The sequence below is a fragment of the Chiloscyllium plagiosum genome, unplaced genomic scaffold, assembly GCF_037043375.1.
Source record: "Chiloscyllium plagiosum isolate Xiang-an unplaced genomic scaffold, Cpla_swu_hap1 HiC_scaffold_3, whole genome shotgun sequence".
Taxonomy (NCBI): Eukaryota; Metazoa; Chordata; class Chondrichthyes; order Orectolobiformes; family Hemiscylliidae; genus Chiloscyllium; species Chiloscyllium plagiosum.
The window spans coordinates 44,926,626-44,947,764 of NW_028270141.1; the positions used below are offsets into that span (position 1 = coordinate 44,926,626).

The following is a 21,139-nucleotide window of genomic DNA, read 5'->3' on the forward strand; positions in this document are numbered from 1 at the left end:
AGGAAGATGTTGTTTGAGGTCAGTCATCTCAGCTCCAAGACATCTCTGCAGGAGTTCCTCAGGGTAGCAATCAAGCCCTAACCATCTTCAGCTGCTTCATCAATAACCTTCCCTTCACCACAAGTTCAGAAGTGCAAATATTTGCTGATGATTGCACAATGTTCAGCACCCTGACTCCTCTGATACTGAAGCAGTCCACATTTAAATGCCACAGATCTGGACAATATACAGGCTTGGGCTTAGAAGTGACAGGTATCATTTGCCCTACACAAATGCCAGGCAATAACCATCTCCAATAAGAGATGTTCTAACCACTACTCTTTGACATTCAATGGTGTTACCATCATTGAATCCCCCACTATCAACATCCTTAGGGTTAACATTGACCATAAACTCATCCACTCCCTCTATCACCAATGATCTACAAGATGCACTGCAGAAATTCACCAAAAATCCTCAAACAGCACTTTCCAAACTCTCAACCACTTCCATCTAGAAGGATAAGGGCAGCAGATTCATGGGAATACCATAAGCTGCAAGATCCCCCTCCAAACTACTCACCTCCGTGACTTGGAAACAAATTACGATTCCTTCGGTGTCCCTCAAAATCCTGGAATCCTGCAGCAGTTCAAGGCGGCAGCTCACCTTCATCTTCTTAAGGCAGCTTGGAATGGGCAATAAATGCTCACCAGCCAATGTTGCTGATATCTCATGAAGAAATTTTAGAAAACATTGTACCATTGAGCCTGTATTGTCCTTCACTCTCCCCCACCCCCCCATCCCCCATCTTTCTACCCAAATGAATTACCGCACATTTCTCTGCATTAAAATTCATCTGATAGCTGTCTGCCTTTTTGGTCAACTTACCAATGTCCCTCTGAAGTCACTCAGTGTTATTCTCACAATTCAGTTTTGTTCCTAGCTTAGTATTATCTTTAAATTAATGAATTTTGCCCTTAACGCCTATCTTCAAATCATTTATATAAATAAGAGTCCCAACACTGATCTATGGGGAACTTTCATCTTGTCTGAGAAATGCTTAGACATACCTAACCTCGGTTTCCTAACTTTTAGCCAACTTTTAATTCACATTGCGATGGACCCATTAATCCCAAACATTTTTAATTTGCTAACCAACTTGCCATGTGGCAACATATCAAATATTTTCCACAAGTCCAAATATACAACAAATTCCATTACCCTCCTCCATTGTCTGTATCATCTCAATTCAAAGAACTCAATTAAATGTGTGAAATACAGTATACCTGCCCTTGACAAAGCCATGTTGACAGTCTAGTATTAACTTATTTTTCTGTGTTTGTCTTAACCCATATATGTCCTCCAACAGTCTTCCCACTATTGATGTCAAGCTCACAGATCTGTAGTTTCCTGCAGTTTGCCCCTTTCTTAAACAATTGCATCACATTTGCAATTCTCCAGTACCCCAGAACTAATCTGATATGCAGAGAGGTTCAGAAAATTAATGGCAATGGCTCCACAAATTGCTCTATTATGTCTCTCATCCAAGCTTGACAACTTCTCTAGCTGGAGTGTTGCCAGCATTTTTAGGACTTAATCTAATATTATACTGCTGAGTTACTCAGCACCCACATTTTCAACTGGACCAGTTTCTAATTTGGTAATGCCAGAATTTAGTATCTCTATCATAACCTTTGCTTCTGTGAGCAGCTTACCTCATGTGTTCCTTATGGGCCTCACTCTATCCTTCAGTAATCTTTTATGAATAATATGTGTTTGAAGAACATTTTACTATTTGTTTTAGTACAGTCTGCCATCATTTCCTCATGCTTCTCTTAGCCTTCGCCTCTCTCCTGCACTTAAGATACTCTTCCTGATCTCTACTATCGTTATTCCAGCACAGTATGATAAGCATCCAGTCCTGTTCGTGCTCAAAACTTTCCTCAATGCTACAGCAATTTCTACTTTAATTCCCCAATTAAGTTCATTATAATCCATGCGTTTACATACACCTCAACCCTACCCTCATCTCTTTCTTGCCCCTTAGGGAGGAAATCTGCCACCCACTGATTGACTTTGCACAATAAATACTAGCCTAGCCTGTAACACCTAGTTCCGGTTTTAAAAAGTTGAGATTACTACAACAACTGAGTCGACCTTGTGATCATACCAGAACTGTAAACAATTATGTTTCATTTTTAGAGGGATATACTTTTTGACGTGTTTGGGTGGGGGGGGGAGGAGAGGAGGAGAGAGAAGAGAAGGGAGGAAGGAGAGAGAAGAAAAAAAAGAGAAAAGAAAAAAAAAAAAAGGGGTGGTTGGTTCAGAGAAGGTTCAATTGACTAATTCCTGGGATGAAGGGATTCTGTATTGAGTTTGAGTCCATTCTCATGGAGTTAAATGAAAGATGAGCAGTGATCCTGTGTACAAAAGATAGTAGGTCTCAACAAAAGGTAGATGCCAAAATGACGACAAGTCCTTGGGAGGGATGGGAGAGAGAAAGAGGTGGTGAAAGGGAATCCAGAACTAAGATGGACAGAGGAGATTAGTCTTGGGAATTCAGTTCCAGAGACTAGGATATTAATATTTAAAAAGGTGGAATTAGATTCTTCAATTACAAGTTATTACAGGAGACAAGTTTTTTTTTGTAATGACTATTTACAAGGAGCACAGGGATCTTGGGAACTGAAACTCAAACTAGTTTGGCAGCATAAAGTGACTTCTCGGAGAAAGAAGCATTTCAAAAATGCCAAATACAAACCAACCCCTCAGTGTACCAATCTATTCAACTTATGTTTAGTTTCCAGAAAAGATTGTAATCATGAAGTTATCATTATGACAAAAGAATCAACTGAGGGAATTTTAGCTTTTTATTCTCACTCCTCAGGAACTGCAAATATTCTGGATCAAGTCTGGTCATGGTATGATAGACCCTCTGAATGGAACCCGGACCTTTGTGCACAGAGACAGTGACACTACAAGAGCCCTTACCAGAAGAACTATACCTTAAAAATTGAGCAACTGTTAATTGAGGAGTTTAAAAAGGTGTGATGACAAGCCAAGTTTATGCAGCGGTCCTCAAATTTTCAAAATCCAAGTATCATTTCAAATATAAACACAATCAGGTCAATTAATTTTATTGGCATGGTACATAATTTAGTTTACAAAGATAAAGGTTACACAATCTACATAAAAAATAGAACATGTTACTTCATAGTGAAGGGTAAAAGGAAACAGTTTACATTATACATTAGGTTGCATGAGCAACATCTTTCTGAAATACACAGTATAGAATATCATTCTTTAAAACCAAGAGTTGAAGGAAGAGAATTTAACTCTCCAAATGGAGGTTTCCACAGACTTCAACATTGAAAGAAAACTCCAGCCATAGCTTCACATACAAAACTGTAGTGTGCTCACTCACTTTCCCCCTCCCTGGTTACTGGAGGCAGGAATCCAAGTGTTGGTTAATTTCAAATGACAAGACAGAAGAGTGACAGACTGGACAGTTAATAGGCACAGTGTCAGGACTGCCCATCTGTGATGCTGGTGCACCCATTTCATTTTGGGTCTGCCAGTCACTGGGGTCTGCCTCAACAGACCCACTTGCTTTTGCAGACTGTCTCTGTGCTGGTGGTGATCTCTCAAATGCCTGAGCGATAGACTCTCCAGGGAAGGACAGCCCAACACAAGTCTTTTTTTTGGCACTTGTACCTACGGGTGGCTGATCCAGTTGTCGAGGAATTTTGTGTAGTTCAGTGACAGACCGTTTTCGGCTACTTTTAAAGACAGAGTCTTTTGCAGAGTTGATTGGCTTTGTCCTACCAATCCTAACAGGTGACCCATTGATGTTGACAAAAGCCCGATTATTGCTGACAGATCTTTTAGGAGTCTTTGGGTTTAACTGGTCACTGGAGTTTTTCAGCAGCCACCCTGTGAGAACAGAAGGTGAGCCAGCACTTGGTGGGACAGGGTCAGACAAACGTGTAGCCTGTGGAGTAGATCTCTGCTCATTGGATTTAACATTCCAGGGCCTAGATCCTGATTCATGCCCCAAGGAAACAAACTGGGAGGGTGGGCTGAGCAACCTGCTGCTCTCAGGAATCTTCCCCAAGGGTGTCCGTTGAGAAGCGGATTCTGTGCTCCTACCTCCAAGGACGTGGCCTTTTCCATTGAATGGAACAATAGGATGACAATCCATGCCTGGGGATTTACCTGAACAGGGAAAAGAAACATTTTTTAAAGTTTGGCTGACTGGACCTGTTAAAGTACAGATTTGAGACAGCCCAGGGAATCCCTTGTGGACTCATCTGTAAAGCCTCTTGGTTCATCCCGGAGATCGTACTCTGTGGAAGTCTGGAATAAAGACCTCTTACAGACAGTTTAGTTTAATTTTAGTCATCCCCTTTATTCACTAATAGTTTCATTGATACCTATATGTTAAACTAACTAGGTTTTAACAACCTAGGAAAGTAGTTTACCAGCTCGAAGTGCCCCAGCAGGCTACTCCGATGTACTGATATAAAGTGGCTTCCTTTATACAAAAGTTTGCATGTTCTTAATTAGACACAAGTGAAAGACAATAATTCATAAGGAAGTTAATTGACAGATCTACATACACTTGACTGATCACTCCTAAAGGACTTGAGCTATCAGGTGGGAAAAAACATTCCCAGCAGAATTAGGCACCTGCTAGCAAGATAAACTCCTATTATAAAGAGGTCCAGTCTGAGCTAATTGGAGTGTTCATAAAGGAACCTTGCACAGCTCGCATGTCTTATACAATTGTTTTACAAAATGGCTTCTTAGCAAGGAGAGCAAACCTTTGACCATACAATGGCTTTCCGACAGATTGAAGAGATTCTGACAATGTTAGGTTTAGAATAATTTTAAGCTGGGAGCAGACTCCTGCTTTTTATCTTAAGCACAGAATCGTTCTGTACCAGAGGCTGAAATGTTACTGCAAGGTTGTATTTAAAATGATTAATTAGTATCGAATTAAACATGCCTTCTTTTCAAGTTTGAGATTCAAGTTCAAATAAGACAGAAGATCTGGTTAGTTAGAATTGACAGTGGAACAGTCTGTAAGATGTGTAGAGTGGTCTGCAAGAACAGCAAGTTAAAGCTTCAAGATTACCTTTTACAGAATTTGTATTTAATAACTGGTAATGGCTACTCAAAAATCAAAGTCTCAAAATGCAGTTAAATTCAATCCATAGCAGATAAGAACCAAGAGTTACATTTCTACTGAATTCAACAGCCTCAGCACTAAAGTGGTCTCTCTCTCTCTCTAGTATCCTTTTGAACTTAAGTCAGGGTTTTGTAACAGCAAAGATTTCTTCTGTGATTGCCCCACTTGCAAGGGATAATAAGAATCCATTATAATTGGCAGCATCTAACTATTAATTAGAAACTTTTTGATAGTACAGAGTTTTGTTTCAGGGTCAGAGAGTTAGATGTACAGCATGGAGACAGACCTTTCGGTCCAGCCTGTCCATGCCGGCCAGATATCCCAACCCAATCTAGTCCCACCTGCCAGCACCTGGCCCATATCCCTCCAAACCCTTCCTATTCATATACACATCCAAATGCCTTTGAAATGTTGCAATTGTACTAGCCTCCACCACTTCCTCTGGCAGCTCATTCCATACACGTACCACCCTCTAAAAAAGTTGCCCCTTAGGTTTCTTTTATATTTTTCCCCTCTCACCCTAAACCTATGCCCTCTAGTTCTGGACTCCCCGACCCCAGGGAAAAGACTTTGCCTATTTATCCTATCCATGCCCCTCATGATTTTCTAAACCTCTGAGTCACCCCTCAGCCTCCAATGCTCCAGGGAAAACAGCCCCAGCCTGTTCAGCCTCTCCCTATAGCTCAAATCCTCCAACCCTGGCAGAATCAAACACTCATTAACTTCACAAGGGAATGGCTGTGAATATCATCACTGGAGACAGATTCAAGTCCCACCTGTTCCAAAAAGGTGGAATACATCTGATTAAGTTGATTAGAAAATCTGTAAAGTTGAAGAACTTTGATTTGATAGTTAATTGAGAACAATTGTGGTGCAGTGGTAGTGTCCATATCTCTGGGCTGCAAGGACCAAGTTGAAGTCCCCATTACAGGATTGGATGGCTGTGTATATGTATAAACAGATTCATAAAAAAAAATGGAGTATCACTGACAGGTGTCTCATGAGAAGGTCTCTGTTTCACCAAATCTAAAAATAATTCAAAATAAAGAAAAAGTCTGGTTTAGTCATTCAGCAACTGGCCAGAATAGAGAGACACTGGAAGCAGAGAACAGCAGTCTAAAGATGATGTTTTGATCCCAAGGTTTATTTTTCCTCTCCCAGAAAAGATTATAAAGTTGTGGCCACAGTGGAAGCAAGTGTAAATGGTCAGAATATAACTACCCCCAGATGTTGAGTTGAGTGATATGAACAGTTGAAGAATGAATTAGACATGAAGGAAAGTTGTGCGTCTGAGGAATAAAATAAAAACATTGTAATAGACATGGCCACTTAAGAGAAGATCAGAAACAAAAATAGTTGAGTTAACTGCCTGTCAGTTGGATGTTGATGGTTTTGCTCTGTTAAAGATCATGAATAGAATTTATAAAGATGGTCTATTGATAAGGCATATTAAGACTAACTGCCTTTTAAGGAAAAAAAAGAGACAGAAGATGACTATATAGGAATTAAATCATTGACTTTAACAAAAAGTTTGTAACTGGAGTTTGGTTCTCAGACTTTCAATTGACTCATGTATCCAAGCTTAAAAAGGTGAAGCAGCAGACATTTCTGGCAGTCACAATGGAGCCAGTAGCACAGTGAACTTAAGAATAGCAACCTTCAGGACTCTGCTGCATTGAAAGCAGCCAGAAACTGGACCAAAGCATCAGTAAAAGGAAGACAAATTACCCAAATTTTGAAAGTGAGAAAGAATGAAAGCTGAAGGATAGTAATCTGAAGGAGTTTTACTGGACTCAACTTTAGTCCAATATATACAGTGATCAGATTTATTTAACAGCTGTGTTTCACAGTGCTTACACCTCAACATTACACAAATTGGACTGTATCATGTGGTACAATCAAGTAAGGGTAAATAGTGCAAAAACATCTAGTGTATTTGTTTGGAGATGACAATTCTGAGCTGGCAAGTTCATCCTACTTGAGTAAGCCACTATCAGGTCAGTTGGTCAGCAGACAGCAGATTGGGCAATGTTCAAGACCAGAATAGTATCTAGTGCTTATAATTAGTGTTAGGGAAATTAGTTATATCAGGTAATAATCAGAAAAAGCTCACTCAACATTAACAAGTTGTTCATCCTTCTTGTCAAAGATTTAAAAGCCTTATAAAAAATGCAATTGAGATGGAAGAATAAAAAAGGCTCAGATTAATACAAAGTACAAAATCTAAGGAACTACAATTATGTGCATAATAAACAAACTGTGAATCCTTCACGTGCAGGAACAGCAGCTTTCACCAAGGCTGATGCCTTGAAAAAAAAAAGTCTTGGAAGCCCTGGTACATCATGCCAAGTTCATCTGAAGTAGGATTTAATTCAGATTTGTTGTATAGCAAAAGTTAAGGCTATAGGATATAGGAAGTCTCTAGCAAGGTACTAGATAGTTAGTGGTAAGACAATGGTTATCCAAAAACAGCAACCAAACTTCAGTTAGCCAAGATTGATTAGAATCTCAGTCTGAGCAGGCAACAAGCCAGTGTCTAATATTTTCATTGATATCAGAGTGGAAGAATAAAATATCATCCAACCCCATATCTATTGCACTGAGTGATTGACAGCGCTATTATTTCCAAAGGATAACTGCCTGAATAGGCAGTGTGGTAGCATACATTGTAGAGAACTCATGATTGAAGGAAGCAATAATTGAGTCACAGGAAAGTGGTTAGATATTCTGGACAATGGCCATGTATTGGAGGCCCTTAGATTGAAAATGGAATAGAAGAAAATGCAGTTAGAGTTCTGAAAGCAGACAGAGTGACTCTTTAAGAGAATAAATCACAATAGAGAATATTGCTAAGTGTTTGTTCAGTAGCAGCAGAGTTCCCCCCAACTCTGACCTTCATACATACACATGACTGCTACAGTTCAAGAAGGTTGCTCCCCGCCACTTTAGAGGGAAGTAAATGCAGGTCTAACAAACACCACCCACACCCTATGAAGGAATTTAAAAAACACACTACAGTCAGTCAATCTCAAAATGTGCCATGAAGTCAGTCAGACCTTTGGAGGAAAAAAAAACCAACTTGTAGGTAGAAGAATTTGCACTAGTAATATGGAATATACAGCATGGTGGACAGTGCCACAACTTAGTACATGCTATTTCCAGATAGCATCAAGGACAGGGTCATAGGGTCAAGGAGATGTACAGCCCAGAAACAGACTTCACCCAACTCGTTCAGACAGCCAGTTAATCTAAAAACTGATCTAGTCCTATTTGCCAAGCACTTGGCCCATATCTCTCCAAACCCATCCAAATGCCTTTGAAGTGTTGTAATTGTACCAGCCTCTACCACTTCCTCTGGCAGCTCATTCCATACACACACCACCCCATGTGAAAAAGTTGCCCCATAGGACCCATTTAAGTATCCCCCACCAAAACCCATGCCCTCTAGTTCTGGACTTTCCCAACCCAGAGAAAAGATCTTGTCTTTTTACCCTACCTGCCCCACTCATTTTATAAACTTCTACGGTCAGCCCTCAGCCTCGAATGCGCCAGGGAAAACAGCCCCAGCCTATTCAGCCTCTCCCAAAATTAAGAGCTTTAAAAAAAAATATAAAGCAAGTGAAACAATAACATAAGGCAAAACGCTTGACAAACTCTAGTGTTACTTCTGTCTTATTATGGTGCACCACTGAAGGGTGTTCAGTAATTACTAGTGATCCATTCTGATTTCAATCCAAATTCACAATTTATAAACTAACGCATTGTTTTGTGAATTCAGCTGTTAAACAAGGTATTAAATAAAATGGAGCATCCTCTGAACTGTAGTCAAAACATCAACTCAAAATATGGTGGCCATTTGAGAAGAGCAGACACTTTTAATGAAGGTGTAACTTCACTCAAACTCAATTTAAATTCAAATGAAGCAACCAGAGGAAAAAAATAACTTCAATAATTATTACAGAATAATGGTTCAACTTCATTAGCCTTTAGTTTACTGGACATTACTCCTCTGGTGGTTTGAGACCATTTCAGCCACCTATAAGAAAACGGTTTGACATTGCCACACCTACGCACACTTACCCAAAGACCTATTCCCTTCCTTTGGTGAATTGGACTGTTTCCCTGGCTTTTCTCCACGTTTTCCTGGCTTCCCCTTGTAGTTCTCAGGCTCCTTGACTTTACTATAGCTTCCACCACAGGTCTGCTGATGCTCCACCCACCAGGGGTCTCTGGCCGAGGGTGCTCTGTTCATCGCCCGCTTCACATATCCAAAGTAAGGCTGTCTGTTTCGACAGGGCCCATCACAACGCCACCAGTGCTGCCGGTATTCATCCACCTCATCGTGGAAGTTGTGATAAATCTGGAAGAGATCTAGATTTTGTAATAAACTGCACGTTTATTGGCTAATCTGTAGCTTCCTATACTTATTTGTCAATGAGGAATAAAGAAGTTTTTCAATAATTCAGTCACTAACTTGCAAAATATTACAAATCAACTTCACCTTAACATCCTAAACAATCACATCCAGACAACAGAATACACTAGAATTTTATATGAAGAAGCCCCCTAATTGAATAATGTACTAACTACTGGAAGCCTTGGATTGGTTTCCTAAGCCTTCATGGAATAACGGGGGGGGTGGGGGGTGGTTTTAGACAAGAGAAAGATTTATAGCCTATCCCTAACTGCCATTGAGAAGTTGGTGAGTGTCTTTTTGACCCACTGCTTATCCTGTGGATTGCAGTGTACACAGCTTCTGATCCATAAAATAAAAAAATGAATATAATTCCAAGTCAGAATGGTAGGGGCTTGGAGAGGAACTTGACAATAGCAATTAGACATTGCCAGAGAGAAGCATCTGTGCAAAGGATAGATGTTTGAAAGGTACTGTAAAAGAACTCCATTGTTGTAGCACAACTTGTATAGTGTACACTGTTTATGATAGAAATTAGTAAAGAGGTGAATAGGGTGCCAGTTAAGCAGGCTTCTTTATCCTAGATGGTGCCAAGCCAGAGTGCTTTTGCAGCTGCACACATCCAGACAAGTGGGGATTATTTCACCATACTCTTGACTTCTGCCTGGTGGATGGCAGACAGGCATCTTTGCGCTGCTCCTGCAACTATGCCATCTGAGACTGGTCCAGGCCATTTTTGGTCAATGCTAATCTTCTGGATTTTAGAGGGAAAATTCAATAATAGTAATAACATTGAGTGTCAAGGGCCGACATTGAGATTTCCTCTGCTGGATAGGTATTGCCTGGCACTTGCCTAGGGGGAATTTATTTGCCACTTAACCTGAACTTGAACACTGTTCAAGCCTTGCCACATTTGGACCAGAGATGCTTCAGTATCTGAGTAGATGCAAATGATGAACATTGCATAATCAAACATCCCCACTTCTGACCTTGGAGGGAAAGCCATTGATGAAACAGCTGAAAGTTATTCAGACAAGGACAACACTGGAGATCCTACATTGTAGGAATTCCTCACCACCACCACTGTCTTGATTTTGCCAGGAATAAACCATTCCCCCATTCCAATTCCTTCTACCTCCTTTTGCTTAAGCTTCTTAATGCCACAGTCTCAAATCCTGCCTTAACGTCAGGACAGTCACTCATTTCTGCTCCAGAGTTCAGCTTTTCTGTCCTTGTTTGAACCCAAGGCGGTCATTCACAGGTTATAAAATCAGGCTTAACTTCATGAAGCAATTTGGGAAGCTTTATAAGAGAAGCAGACAGAAAAGCAACGGAGTGTCACAATTAGATATTAGTAAAAAAGTGACCAAAAGCTTGGTCAAAAGAATCTCAGGAATGTCTCAAAGGAGGGATAAATTGAAGGCAAAGGAGTTTAAGGAAGGAAGTCAAGATTTAGGGTCAAGGATCTGAAGGCACCTTTCCCAATGGAAATCATGGATGCAGGATCATAGGACTGTAACAGGTTACACAATTTAAATAGTCACAGCTCCCAGCTGAAAAGGATAGGCCAGAATAAACAACGAGATGCAAAGCCTTCACACATGCAATTACATTTGAGATAAACAGGCAATGTTCAGGAGGTGAACACTGAAGTCGTCCTCCTCTAATCATGGATATAAAACAAATTCTTCATAAAATCCACTCCCACCTGACCCAAGCCCGCAAGATCAGCTCCTTACATAGGATCACTAGTTGCTGAAAGAAAAAGGGGTGAGACCATGTGTTTGAAAAAAAAAAAGAATGTTACATGTAATAGATAGGCCCTGCAGGGCCTGACATCATTCTCACGTGTAATCCTGCCTCTGATACTTACCGTCACATTGGCTCCACTCATCTTGTTAATCCTCCACATGTGTTTGCGGAACTCAGGGCCATGAGAATCATGGTCTTTGTCATTATTTGTGACAAACAGCAAGGCATGGATCATTTCGTGTAATAGTGTCTATTAGGAAAGCAAAAGGTTGCAATTACTTTAATTGGTCACCCTACTCAGCAAGTTTTAACAAAAGTGCAAATACAGCAAACGTCTTATTTAACTGACACCTATGGGACTAGGAGTGCACCAGTTGTTCAAATCTTCTGGTTGATCAAGTTGTTCAGGTTATCAACATAATACAATGTTATACCTTTACAACATAAATCACTAACTGTGCCTTAAATAAAACTTACTGCCAGGCAGCGATCTCACTTGCAACCTCAACCAACAAGTCAGACATTGCTGAGATAGTGATAATGCAGTAAATCTACAATATTTAAGGGCAATGATTTTTGCTGGTTTAAATTAAGTTAAGTTTTTTTGTATTAAAAAAATGGGCAGAAAAACTCCAAAGAAATTTGGACTTCCTGACTGATGGTTATTTGACCTGGAGCAAGCTGGAAAGAAGCCAATATTGCTACAAATTGCCTTTTTTTACTAGATGTCAATTCACAATCTGAGCTTTCTAAAATGGTGTAACCTATAAAGTACTACTTAGGTTTAAAGATGGTCATGGAAATAGAGATGCCCCACCTCATGTAGTTAAAAGTCTTACTACTGGCCCATAAATACACAATTTTTCTAAAAGTTTAAAAATTAGTCAAGGCCAGATTTCCCAGATTTGCCTCACTCCATTACTAACTAAGTTTTGATGCAACTTTTGAAAGTTTCCCAGAGATTACAGGGAATACTACATGGTATTTGAATCAGAAACTTGCAGCTGAATTCACAAAATTTATTTTATTACCTTTCAAATTGTAACCACTTTTTCCCCCCACTCTGTTGGTTTTAAAATCCTGTACCAGTATCCTCTTCACTATTGATTCTGTTTGCATCAAGGCAAGATTCAATTATAAGCGATTACTAGTGTTTGATGCAAGATATTTTCATTACTTCCTGTTAAGACTGATTTGATTGCTTCGGTGATTCCAGTTATCTGATGCACCTTTGTCTTCCCAGAGAGAAGATAAACAGCATGACTGAGGGACTGTAGAAAGTATATCAGTATACTTTCAGGTGATATACAGTGCTACAAGTGGTAATACATTACTAAAAGGAAACTTGTCAAGTTAATAAGGTATTATTCATCTTCACATAGGGGAAGTATCATTACATCTCTAAACTTCAATAGAAATAAAAGAACCACAAATCTGAAATAGACTGGTTTTCAATAATAAAAGTCAGAAACTGCTGAAGGAATGCAGGTTTGGCAGAATCTACAGAAAGCAGAATCAAAATTTCAGGTCCAGTGACTATCAAAATTACCAGACCTGCTAAGTTTCTTCACAATTTCTGGTTAATTGTTGGAAACAAGGGCCTGTTTCAGCTTTCCAGCATCTGTGTCTTTTGGTTTGTTTCCAATCAACATATAGTTTGCTTTGTCATTAAACCTTTTGATACTTTGTTACAGGCCACAAATTCAAATAAACTAGACATCTTTCAGCAAAACAGCATGAAACTTCACAGCAAAAACTTCTGCTTGGTCCAAAGGTTATCTTCAAGATAAAATGTTAACTTAAGGAATACATTGAGGTGTGAGACAAGCAGACAGGAATGGAAATAATTTGCATTGTACCGTACTTATAAATCTCTTAAAAATGTCCATCTGCCTCAGTGAACCAAATTATCTATCTGAAGTAGGAACATCAGTTGCAATATGGAAATCTGCCACCTTAGAAAACGTGTTACAGCCACTACCTCAGTGATTTTTGAAATAATGAGAAATTGATACCCATTTCCTTAGTCAGAATGGAATTTCAGAACCCCATTTTAGCTTAAGGCTAAGAGTGGCCTTGAACTTGTTAAAAGTGGCTCATACACTCTCCAACCTCCATTAGCACCAGTTTCAGGAGAGGATTGTGTTCCTTACGAGCATGTTTACAGAACAGAATCCTAATTTGCAGGATACAGTGCCATTAGACAAGAATTTCTAAGCGTTGTTAGGAGAACAGTCACAGTCTAATTGAATGATAGAATATGTTAAGAGGCTGAACTGCCTACTTGCACTTCTCAGAAAGAATTCAGTTGCTCAGATACATTTAATGCCAGAACAAAGACTGCAGACAATGTTTGAAGTTAGGTCTGAGGTGAAATCACAATCTTATCAGGTGCATCAGCCTGCTTCCCATGGGAAGGAAATATTGACCTTTTGCACATACCTCAACCAAGTCTCGCCTGGGTCGCAGTTTCAGCAAAGGCTCACTGATCCGGATGGAACACAATCCTCCTCTGCCTTCATAGCTGCACACACCTGCACAACTGCAACAGACCCACAGTGGGTAAGCTCAATTCATTCAGCATGGCAGGTAGCGCAAAACAATGAATACCAATCAAGATTTAAAGGCAGATCTGTCAAAATTACATTGTCAAGTCTATCCAAATTTGCAGTAAGTGATTTTTTTGTAAAGTGAAAGTAAAACAGATTCAAAATCCCCTATTTCAAAATCAATAAAACTGAATCAGCTTTTTCACCACACAAGAAAAATGTTAAAGACCACAACGCCAGCTTATAGTCCAACAGGTTTATTTGGAAGCACTAGCTTTCAGAGTGCTGCACCTCCTTCATTGTGGACCTAATGAAGGAGCAGCCTCCGAAAGCTAGTGCTTCCAAATAAACCTGTTGGAGTAGAGCCTGGTGTTTTATTTTAAGACTTTGTACACCCCAGTCCAACACCGGCACCTCCAAATCAAGAAAAGGTACAGCTGCCTTACTCGAACACTCCAATGTCCGTGCTACAAGACTCGATGAAAATCAAGGACGAGTAAATTACAAATCTGCGCAATACCGAGCAACCGATACGATATTTGTGCTGCGATCTTTTGGATGAGACATTACGTTTTATCGCACCGCTTCCACAAGGCGACAGGGGAGTGGGACAGCCCCACAGCTGGCCTACTAACTCCCTTTGCCAGTTTGAAAAGCCCGCGGTGAGGTCGGGGCGTACCCACAACTCACAGGGTCATCCGCGGGCTCCAGCGGACCTCCACTCCAGCCAAGCGGCCCCAGAAATACAAGTCATTAAACTGCAGGAACAGGCCGTGCAGGTCGGGATTCGGGTCGATCAGCTCCCACTCCTGGTCTACCACAGAGACGGGCGCCGTAGGCTGCGGGACCGTACTCAGACACGAGCGAACATCGCCATCTTCTTCCCCCCAGGCCGCCTGGAGCTGAAGCGCCATCAACAAGTCCCCGTCCATGATGGCAGCCGCATCCACCGCCGCCGCCACCACCTCCCCGTCCACAAACCCACTGACGTATGGACCAGGAGGAGGTGCCTCTCCCTTTACCGGGCGAATCACATGATGGAGCCGCAAACATATTAGCCAATGGTAGCGCCGCATGATGTCACGGAACGAACAATGGCAGTTCAGAATAGGACATGGAACATGTCCACCAATCGGCGAGCAGCCAACCTTATCCAACGCAAACTCTGGAATGGGATGCACGTAATTTGAGCCAACCGTGATCTAGATGGCCGTTCACAGCGACAAATGGAACTGCGGGTCACTGGGCACGGCCAGCCAATCGTACGCGGGGACTGGTTTTGGTGTGACCAATGGGACAACGGGTTACTGTTCATGGTCAGCCAATCGGAAGCCAATTGTCGCGTGATCAATGGGACGGCGGCGGGTCTGAGGTTGGGTTGTCGGCCGCTTGGAGGAGTTGAGTGGACCCGGAAGGCAGGGCCCTGGGCCCGGGCCGGAGCCATTGTCAGAGCCTGAGCTTGAGGCTGGTAGATTGTAAATCAGGTTCCCGTCGGCGGTAAGATGGCGGCGGACGTGGCCTCCAGGCTCCGGCGGCAGCTGGAAGCCCCCCGCTTCGAGCCGGCCCAGTACGTGAAGCAGCTGTCGCAGCAGTCCGACGGTGACCGCGACCTGCAGGAGCACCGACACAAGATCCAGAGCCTGGCCGACGAGACGGCGCAGAACCTGAAGAAGAACGTCTACAAGAACTACCGGCAGTTCATCGAGACGGCCCGGGAGATCTCCTACCTGGAGAGTGAGATGTACCAGCTCAGCCACATCCTCACCGAGCAGAAGGGGATCATGGATGGCCTCACCCAGATGCTGTTAACCGCTGACAGGGAGCAGCAGCAGGGGTCCCGCCAGCTGCAACCCCCCGTGGGCACCGGCGGCGGGACCTCGGCGTCCTGCCTCGGCTCCTCCAGCAGCAGCAGCACCACCACCGCCGCCGCCGCCACCACCTCCTCCGAGGCCTTCCTCATCCTGCCCCGGGAGGCCGAGGAGCACAAGCAGCGCACCCTCACCACCCTGCTGGAGAAGGTGGAGGGCTGCCAGGACATCCTGCAGACCCCGGGCCGCTACCTGGTCTACAACGGCGACCTGCTCGAATGCGATGCCGAGAGCGCCGCTCAGATCCAGAGGGTGCACGCCTTCCTCATGAACGACTGTCTGCTGGTGGCCGCCTGGCTGCCCAGCCGCCGTGGGGCCGTTCGCTACCGCTACGACGCCCTGTATCCACTGGATAGCTTCGCAGTGGTTAATGTCAAGGACAACGGGCCCATGCGGGACATGTTCAAGATCCTCAGGTTCCCCGACACGCGGGTCTTCCAGGCCGAGAACGCCAAGGTCAAGAAGGAGTGGCTGGAGATCCTGGACCAAACCAAGAAGAACAAGGCCCTGACTGAGCGCCTGGAGGTGGAGAAAGAGGAAGCCAAGGCCCGGTTGATGGTGGCTGAGGAAGAGAAGCAACAAAGGCCTCTGTCACCAAAAACTAACCCGTTTGAGGATGAGTCTGATCCGGCCATGGAGTTGGTGGACCTGAGCCTGGAATGGATTCAAGAGCTGCCCGAGGACCTGGACGTCTGTATTGCTCAGCGGGACTTTGAAGGGGCTGTTGACCTGCTGGACAAATTGACAGAGTACCTGAGTGGAGCAACCAGCCAGCCTGGGGTGCGTCAGCTGAGGAGTCGCGTAGATCAGAGGGTCCGCCGCCTGACTGATGTGCTGATGTATGAGTTGTCTCCTGGCCGCTCGCTTCGAGGTGGTCCACGGGCAACCCGCCGTGCTGTTTCTCAATTGATCCGACTGGGTCAATCCACCAAAGCCTGTGAACTCTTCTTGAAGAACCGGGCGGCTGCTGTGCAGACAGCAATCCGGCAGCTGCGCATTGAGGGTGCCACCCTGCTGTATATCCACAAACTCTGCAACATCTTCTTTACTGGCCTGCTGGACACAGCCAAGGAGTTTGAGATGGACTTTGCTGGTGACAGTGGCTGTTACTCAGCTTTTGTGGTGTGGTCACGCTCAGCAACTCGGCTGTTTGTGGACGCCTTCAGCAAGCAGGTATTTGACAGCAAGGAGAGCCTGTCGACCACGGCCGAGTGTGTGGAAGTGGCCAAAGAACACTGCAGCAAGCTCAGTGAGATCGGCCTGGACCTCACCTTCACTCTTCAGACGCTGCTGGTCAAAGATATCAAGGCAGCCCTACACAGCTACAAGGGCATTATCATGGAGGCCACCAAGCACCGGAATTCAGAAGAGATGTGGCGAAGAATGAACCTGATGACACCTGAAGCCTTGGCAAAATTGAAGGAGGAGATGAAAGCCAGTGGCATCACCAATTTTGATCAGTACACTGGTGACGACTGCTGGGTCAATCTCAGCTACACCATTGTGGCCTTCACAAAGCAACTGATGGCCTTCTTGGAGGAAGGGCTGAAGCTGTACTTCCCTGAGCTGCACATGGTCCTTTTGGAAAGCCTGCGTGAGATCATCCTGGTGGCTGTGCAACATGTCGACTACAGCCTGCGCTGTGAGCAGGACCCAGAAAAGAAAGTCTTCATTCGTGAGAATGTTTCATTCCTGTATGAGACTGTGCTCCCTGTGGTGGAGAAACGTTTTGAGGAAGGAGTTGGAACACCAGCCAAGCAGCTCCAGGAGCTCCGCAATGGATCTCGAATCATTCGTGTCAATCCAGAAAGCACTAATTCATTTGTGTAAGCTGCAGGAGTATTTACAGATGAATCAATGATTGCAGACATTCCCTGCACAGCCATACAATTTTTATTAATTGCTTAAACAGTTTATGCGGCATTAGTGTTAATGGGACTTATCATGAACTTGCTACCTTAATGAATATACAGCATGAAGATCAATGTTTTCCAGTAGATGTGAGCTGCCAGTTTCATTTTCACTTCTCCTGTATTTTTGTGACTTGTTGTATTCCACTAGTAAAAACACTTGTGACAGTATTCGTATTTGTTTTAATCCAAACACCTCTATGCAAGAACAATTGAATTTGATGAGAAGGTCTTTGCTGTTCAGCTGATAGAATTCAGCATAGGAAGATTGGTTTTGAATTCTAAATGCAAAAACAGGTCTTTTTTAAAATTTCTCAGAGAATTATGGTACACTTAAAAGGCTGAAACTCTTTTTAAATCCCAGGGAAGTAAACCTGTTTCAGGAAAGGCTAAAACATGTTGAGGCCATCGTTTCATAAAGTCATGGCACATTGAACACAGAAACAGACCATTATATCTTCTAAAACTGCATTGATGTTACTCTAGCGTAATGTCCACAGCCCTGACCAAGTCAGTTTTCCAGCAACCTCCCTTCTAGTTCAATTTATTGCAGAGAATTGTAGGTTCTAACTATTCCCAATGTGAATGGTATTTTTTTTTCTAACATCTGATTTTAGTTTCATTTTATTTCTGAATACGTGGTTTTGCAGTTGGATGTCAATTTGCAGCTCAGTGAAATGGTGCTTGTTCATTGTTAGATAGGATGACCTGAAAGAATTGACAGTTTGCCTTTTTTTTTTTGCATGTGCCAACTATAGAAATATAATTTTATGAATTTAATGCCTGTGGTGCTGTTGTGTGCACTCAGTGCACTATTGTGGATTCAGAGACCGTGATCTTTCACTTGTGGAAGATTTACAGTCATTGTGTAAATCCAGAGTAATAATTAGAAAGGTATTAATTATTATTAATATTATTCTAGTGTTTCTCACAATATTCTGCCCGAAGCTAAAACCTTTGTGTGAGGAGCTCATGGTCGTCTTTGATGCTCAGGTTGAGACAGTTCATCAGCTGCCTCTCCCACACCCTTCTCTTTCATTTAGCCAAACTTGCTTTCAAATACCCCCTGTCACATTCATGAGCTCACATCCTTTTCCAGTTTCTGTCCAATTCATCATCCTCTCTGTGCTCCTCTTGTCTGTGGGACCCATCTCCTACTCTCCCAATCTAATTCCCATTAAACTGCTAACATCCGACTTCCCCTCCAGGCCCTTCACTGTTAGACAAAATTATTAATGGTTCTCTATGCCTAGATGTTGTCTTTATCATCTTTAAATCTGCTATTATCTCCCGTCCTCAAAAAAATCTCTTGACCTTAGCATAGGTACAATCATATCCTCTCAAACCTCACTTTCCTTACCAAGTCCTTATCCGAGAAAGAAAGAACGTGAGAAAAAGAGAGGAAAAAGAGAAAAATAGAGAGGAGAAAGAGAGAAAAAGAAAAAAGAGTGAAAAAGAGAAAAAGAGGAGAGAAAAAGGGAAGGAGATAAAAAGAGACAGATAAAGAGAGAAAAAGAGACAGAGGAAGAGATAGAAAAAGAGAATAGAGGAAGAGAAAGAAAAAGAGAATAGAGGAAGAGAAAGAAAAAGAGAATAGAGGAAGAGAAAGAAAAAGAATAGAGGAAGAGAAAGAAAAAGAGAATAGAGGAAGAGAAAGAAAAAGAGAATAGAGGAAGAGAAAGAAAAAGAGAATAGAGGAAGAGAAAGAAAAAGAGAATAGAGGAAGAGAAAGAAAAAGAGAATAGAGGAAGAGAAAGAAAAAGAGAATAGAGGAAGAGAAAGAAAAAGAGAATAGAGGAAGAGAAAGAAAAAGAGAATAGAGGAAGAGAAAGAAAAAGAGAATAGAGGAAGAGAAAGAAAAAGAGAATAGAGGAAGAGAAAGAAAAAGAGAATAGAGGAAGAGAAAGAAAAAGAGAATAGAGGAAGAGAAAGAAAAAGAGAATAGAGGAAGAGAAAGAAAAAGAGAATAGAGGAAGAGAAAGAAAAAGAGAATAGAGGAAGAGAAAGAAAAAGAGAATAGAGGAAGAGAAAGAAAAAGAGAATAGAGGAAGAGAAAGAAAAAGAGAATAGAGGAAGAGAAAGAAAAAGAGAATAGAGGAAGAGAAAGAAAAAGAGAATAGAGGAAGAGAAAGAAAAAGAGAATAGAGGAAGAGAAAGAAAAAGAGAATAGAGGAAGAGAAAGAAAAAGAGAATAGAGGAAGAGAAAGAAAAAGAGAATAGAGGAAGAGAAAGAAAAAGAGAATAGAGGAAGAGAAAGAAAAAGAGAATAGAGGAAGAGAAAGAAAAAGGGGAAAGAGGAAGAGAAAGAAAAAGGGGAAAGAGAGAGAAAAAGGAAAAAGGGGAAAGAGAGAGAAAAAAGAAAAAGGGGAAAGAGAGAGACCGAGAAAGAGAGAGAGGAAAAAGAGAGGAGGAGTGAAAAAGAAAAAGAAAAGAGAAAAAGAGAGAGTCAAAGAGGAAGAGAGAAAAAGAGAATAATAGAGAAAAAGAGAGAGCGGAAGAGATAAAAAGAAAAAGGGAGAAAGAGAGAAAAAGAGGAAGAGAAAAAGAAAAAGAGAGAAAAAGAAAGAGGAAGAGAAAAAGAAAAAGAGAGAAAAAGAAAGAGGAAGAGAAAAAGAGAGAAGAGGAAAAGAAAAAGTGAGAAAAAGAAAAAAATGAGAGAAAAAGGGAGAGAAAAAGTGAAAAAGACAAAGAAAAAGAGGAGAGAAGGAGAGAGACCAAGAAAAAGGGAGAAAGAGAAAAAGAGAGAGGAAAAGAGATTAGAGTAAGAGAGGAAGAGAAAGAGAGTGAGAAAGAGAGAGACCGAGAAAAAGAAAAGAAAAAGGGAGAGAAAGAGAAAAAGGGAGAAGGAGAGAAAAAGAGAGAAGGAGAAAAAGAGTGAGAAACAGAGAAAAAGAGAGAGGAAAAGGGAAAGAGAGAGAAAAGAGAAAGAAAAAGAGAGTGAAAAAGAGGAGAGAAAAAGAGAAACAGAAAAAGAAAGAAAAAGAAAAAGAGAGGAAGAGAAAAAGAGAGAGAAAGAGTGAAAAAGAGAAATAGAGAGAGAAAAGAGAGCGAAAAAGAGGAAGAGAAAGAGAGAAAAAGAGAAAAAGTAAAAGAAACGGAGAAAAAGAGAGAGTCAAAGAGGAAAAGAGAGAATAAGAGAGAAAACGAGAGAGAAAAAGAGAAGGAGAGAGAGAGAGAAAAAGAGAGTGGAAAAGAGCGAGAGAAAAAGAGAAAAAGTAAAAGGAAAAAGGAAGAAAAAGAGGAAAAGAGAGAGAAAAAGAGATTAGAGTAAGAGAGGAAGAGAAAAAAGAGAAAGAGAGTGAGAAAGAGAGAGACCGAGGAAAAGAAAAAGGGAGAGAAAGAGAAAAAGGGAGAGAAAGAGAAAAAGGGAGAAGGAGAGAAAAAGAGAGAAGGAGAAAAAGAGTGAGAAAAAGAGAAACAGAGAAAAAGGGAGAGGAAAAGGGAAAGAGAGAGAAAAGAGAAAGAAAAAGAAGGAG

General features: G+C 41.8%; 3 protein-coding genes across 5 annotated transcripts in view; 2 read left to right on the forward strand and 1 right to left on the reverse strand.

The window, feature by feature from the left end:
* gnpat (glyceronephosphate O-acyltransferase) overlaps positions 1 to 3,116 on the forward strand; it is a 67,948-nt gene extending 64,832 nt beyond the window's left edge. For all 3 annotated transcript variants that reach the window (XM_087978949.1, XM_087978934.1, XM_087978941.1), the window contains one exon: positions 2,867 to 3,116. In XM_087978949.1, coding sequence (XP_087835075.1) covers positions 2,867 to 2,952 — 86 coding nt within the window. In that variant the 3' untranslated portion in view covers positions 2,953 to 3,116. The remainder of the gene's footprint in view (positions 1 to 2,866) is intronic.
* On the reverse strand, positions 3,101 to 14,986 carry sprtn (SprT-like N-terminal domain). Its single transcript, XM_043680873.2, has 5 exons — positions 14,576 to 14,986; positions 13,779 to 13,878; positions 11,458 to 11,586; positions 9,251 to 9,530; positions 3,101 to 4,194 (listed from the first exon to the last, which is right to left on the reverse strand). The coding sequence occupies exons 1-5, from the start codon at positions 14,959 to 14,961 to the stop codon at positions 3,419 to 3,421; spliced, it is 1,671 nt and encodes a 556-aa protein (XP_043536808.2). The 5' UTR covers positions 14,962 to 14,986; the 3' UTR covers positions 3,101 to 3,418.
* Positions 14,987 to 15,186: 200 nt separating this feature from the next.
* exoc8 (exocyst complex component 8) lies at positions 15,187 to 17,834 on the forward strand. Its single transcript, XM_043680834.2, has one exon. The coding sequence runs from the start codon at positions 15,388 to 15,390 to the stop codon at positions 17,581 to 17,583; it is 2,196 nt and encodes a 731-aa protein (XP_043536769.2). The 5' UTR covers positions 15,187 to 15,387; the 3' UTR covers positions 17,584 to 17,834.
* The last annotated feature ends 3,305 nt before the right edge of the window (positions 17,835 to 21,139 follow it).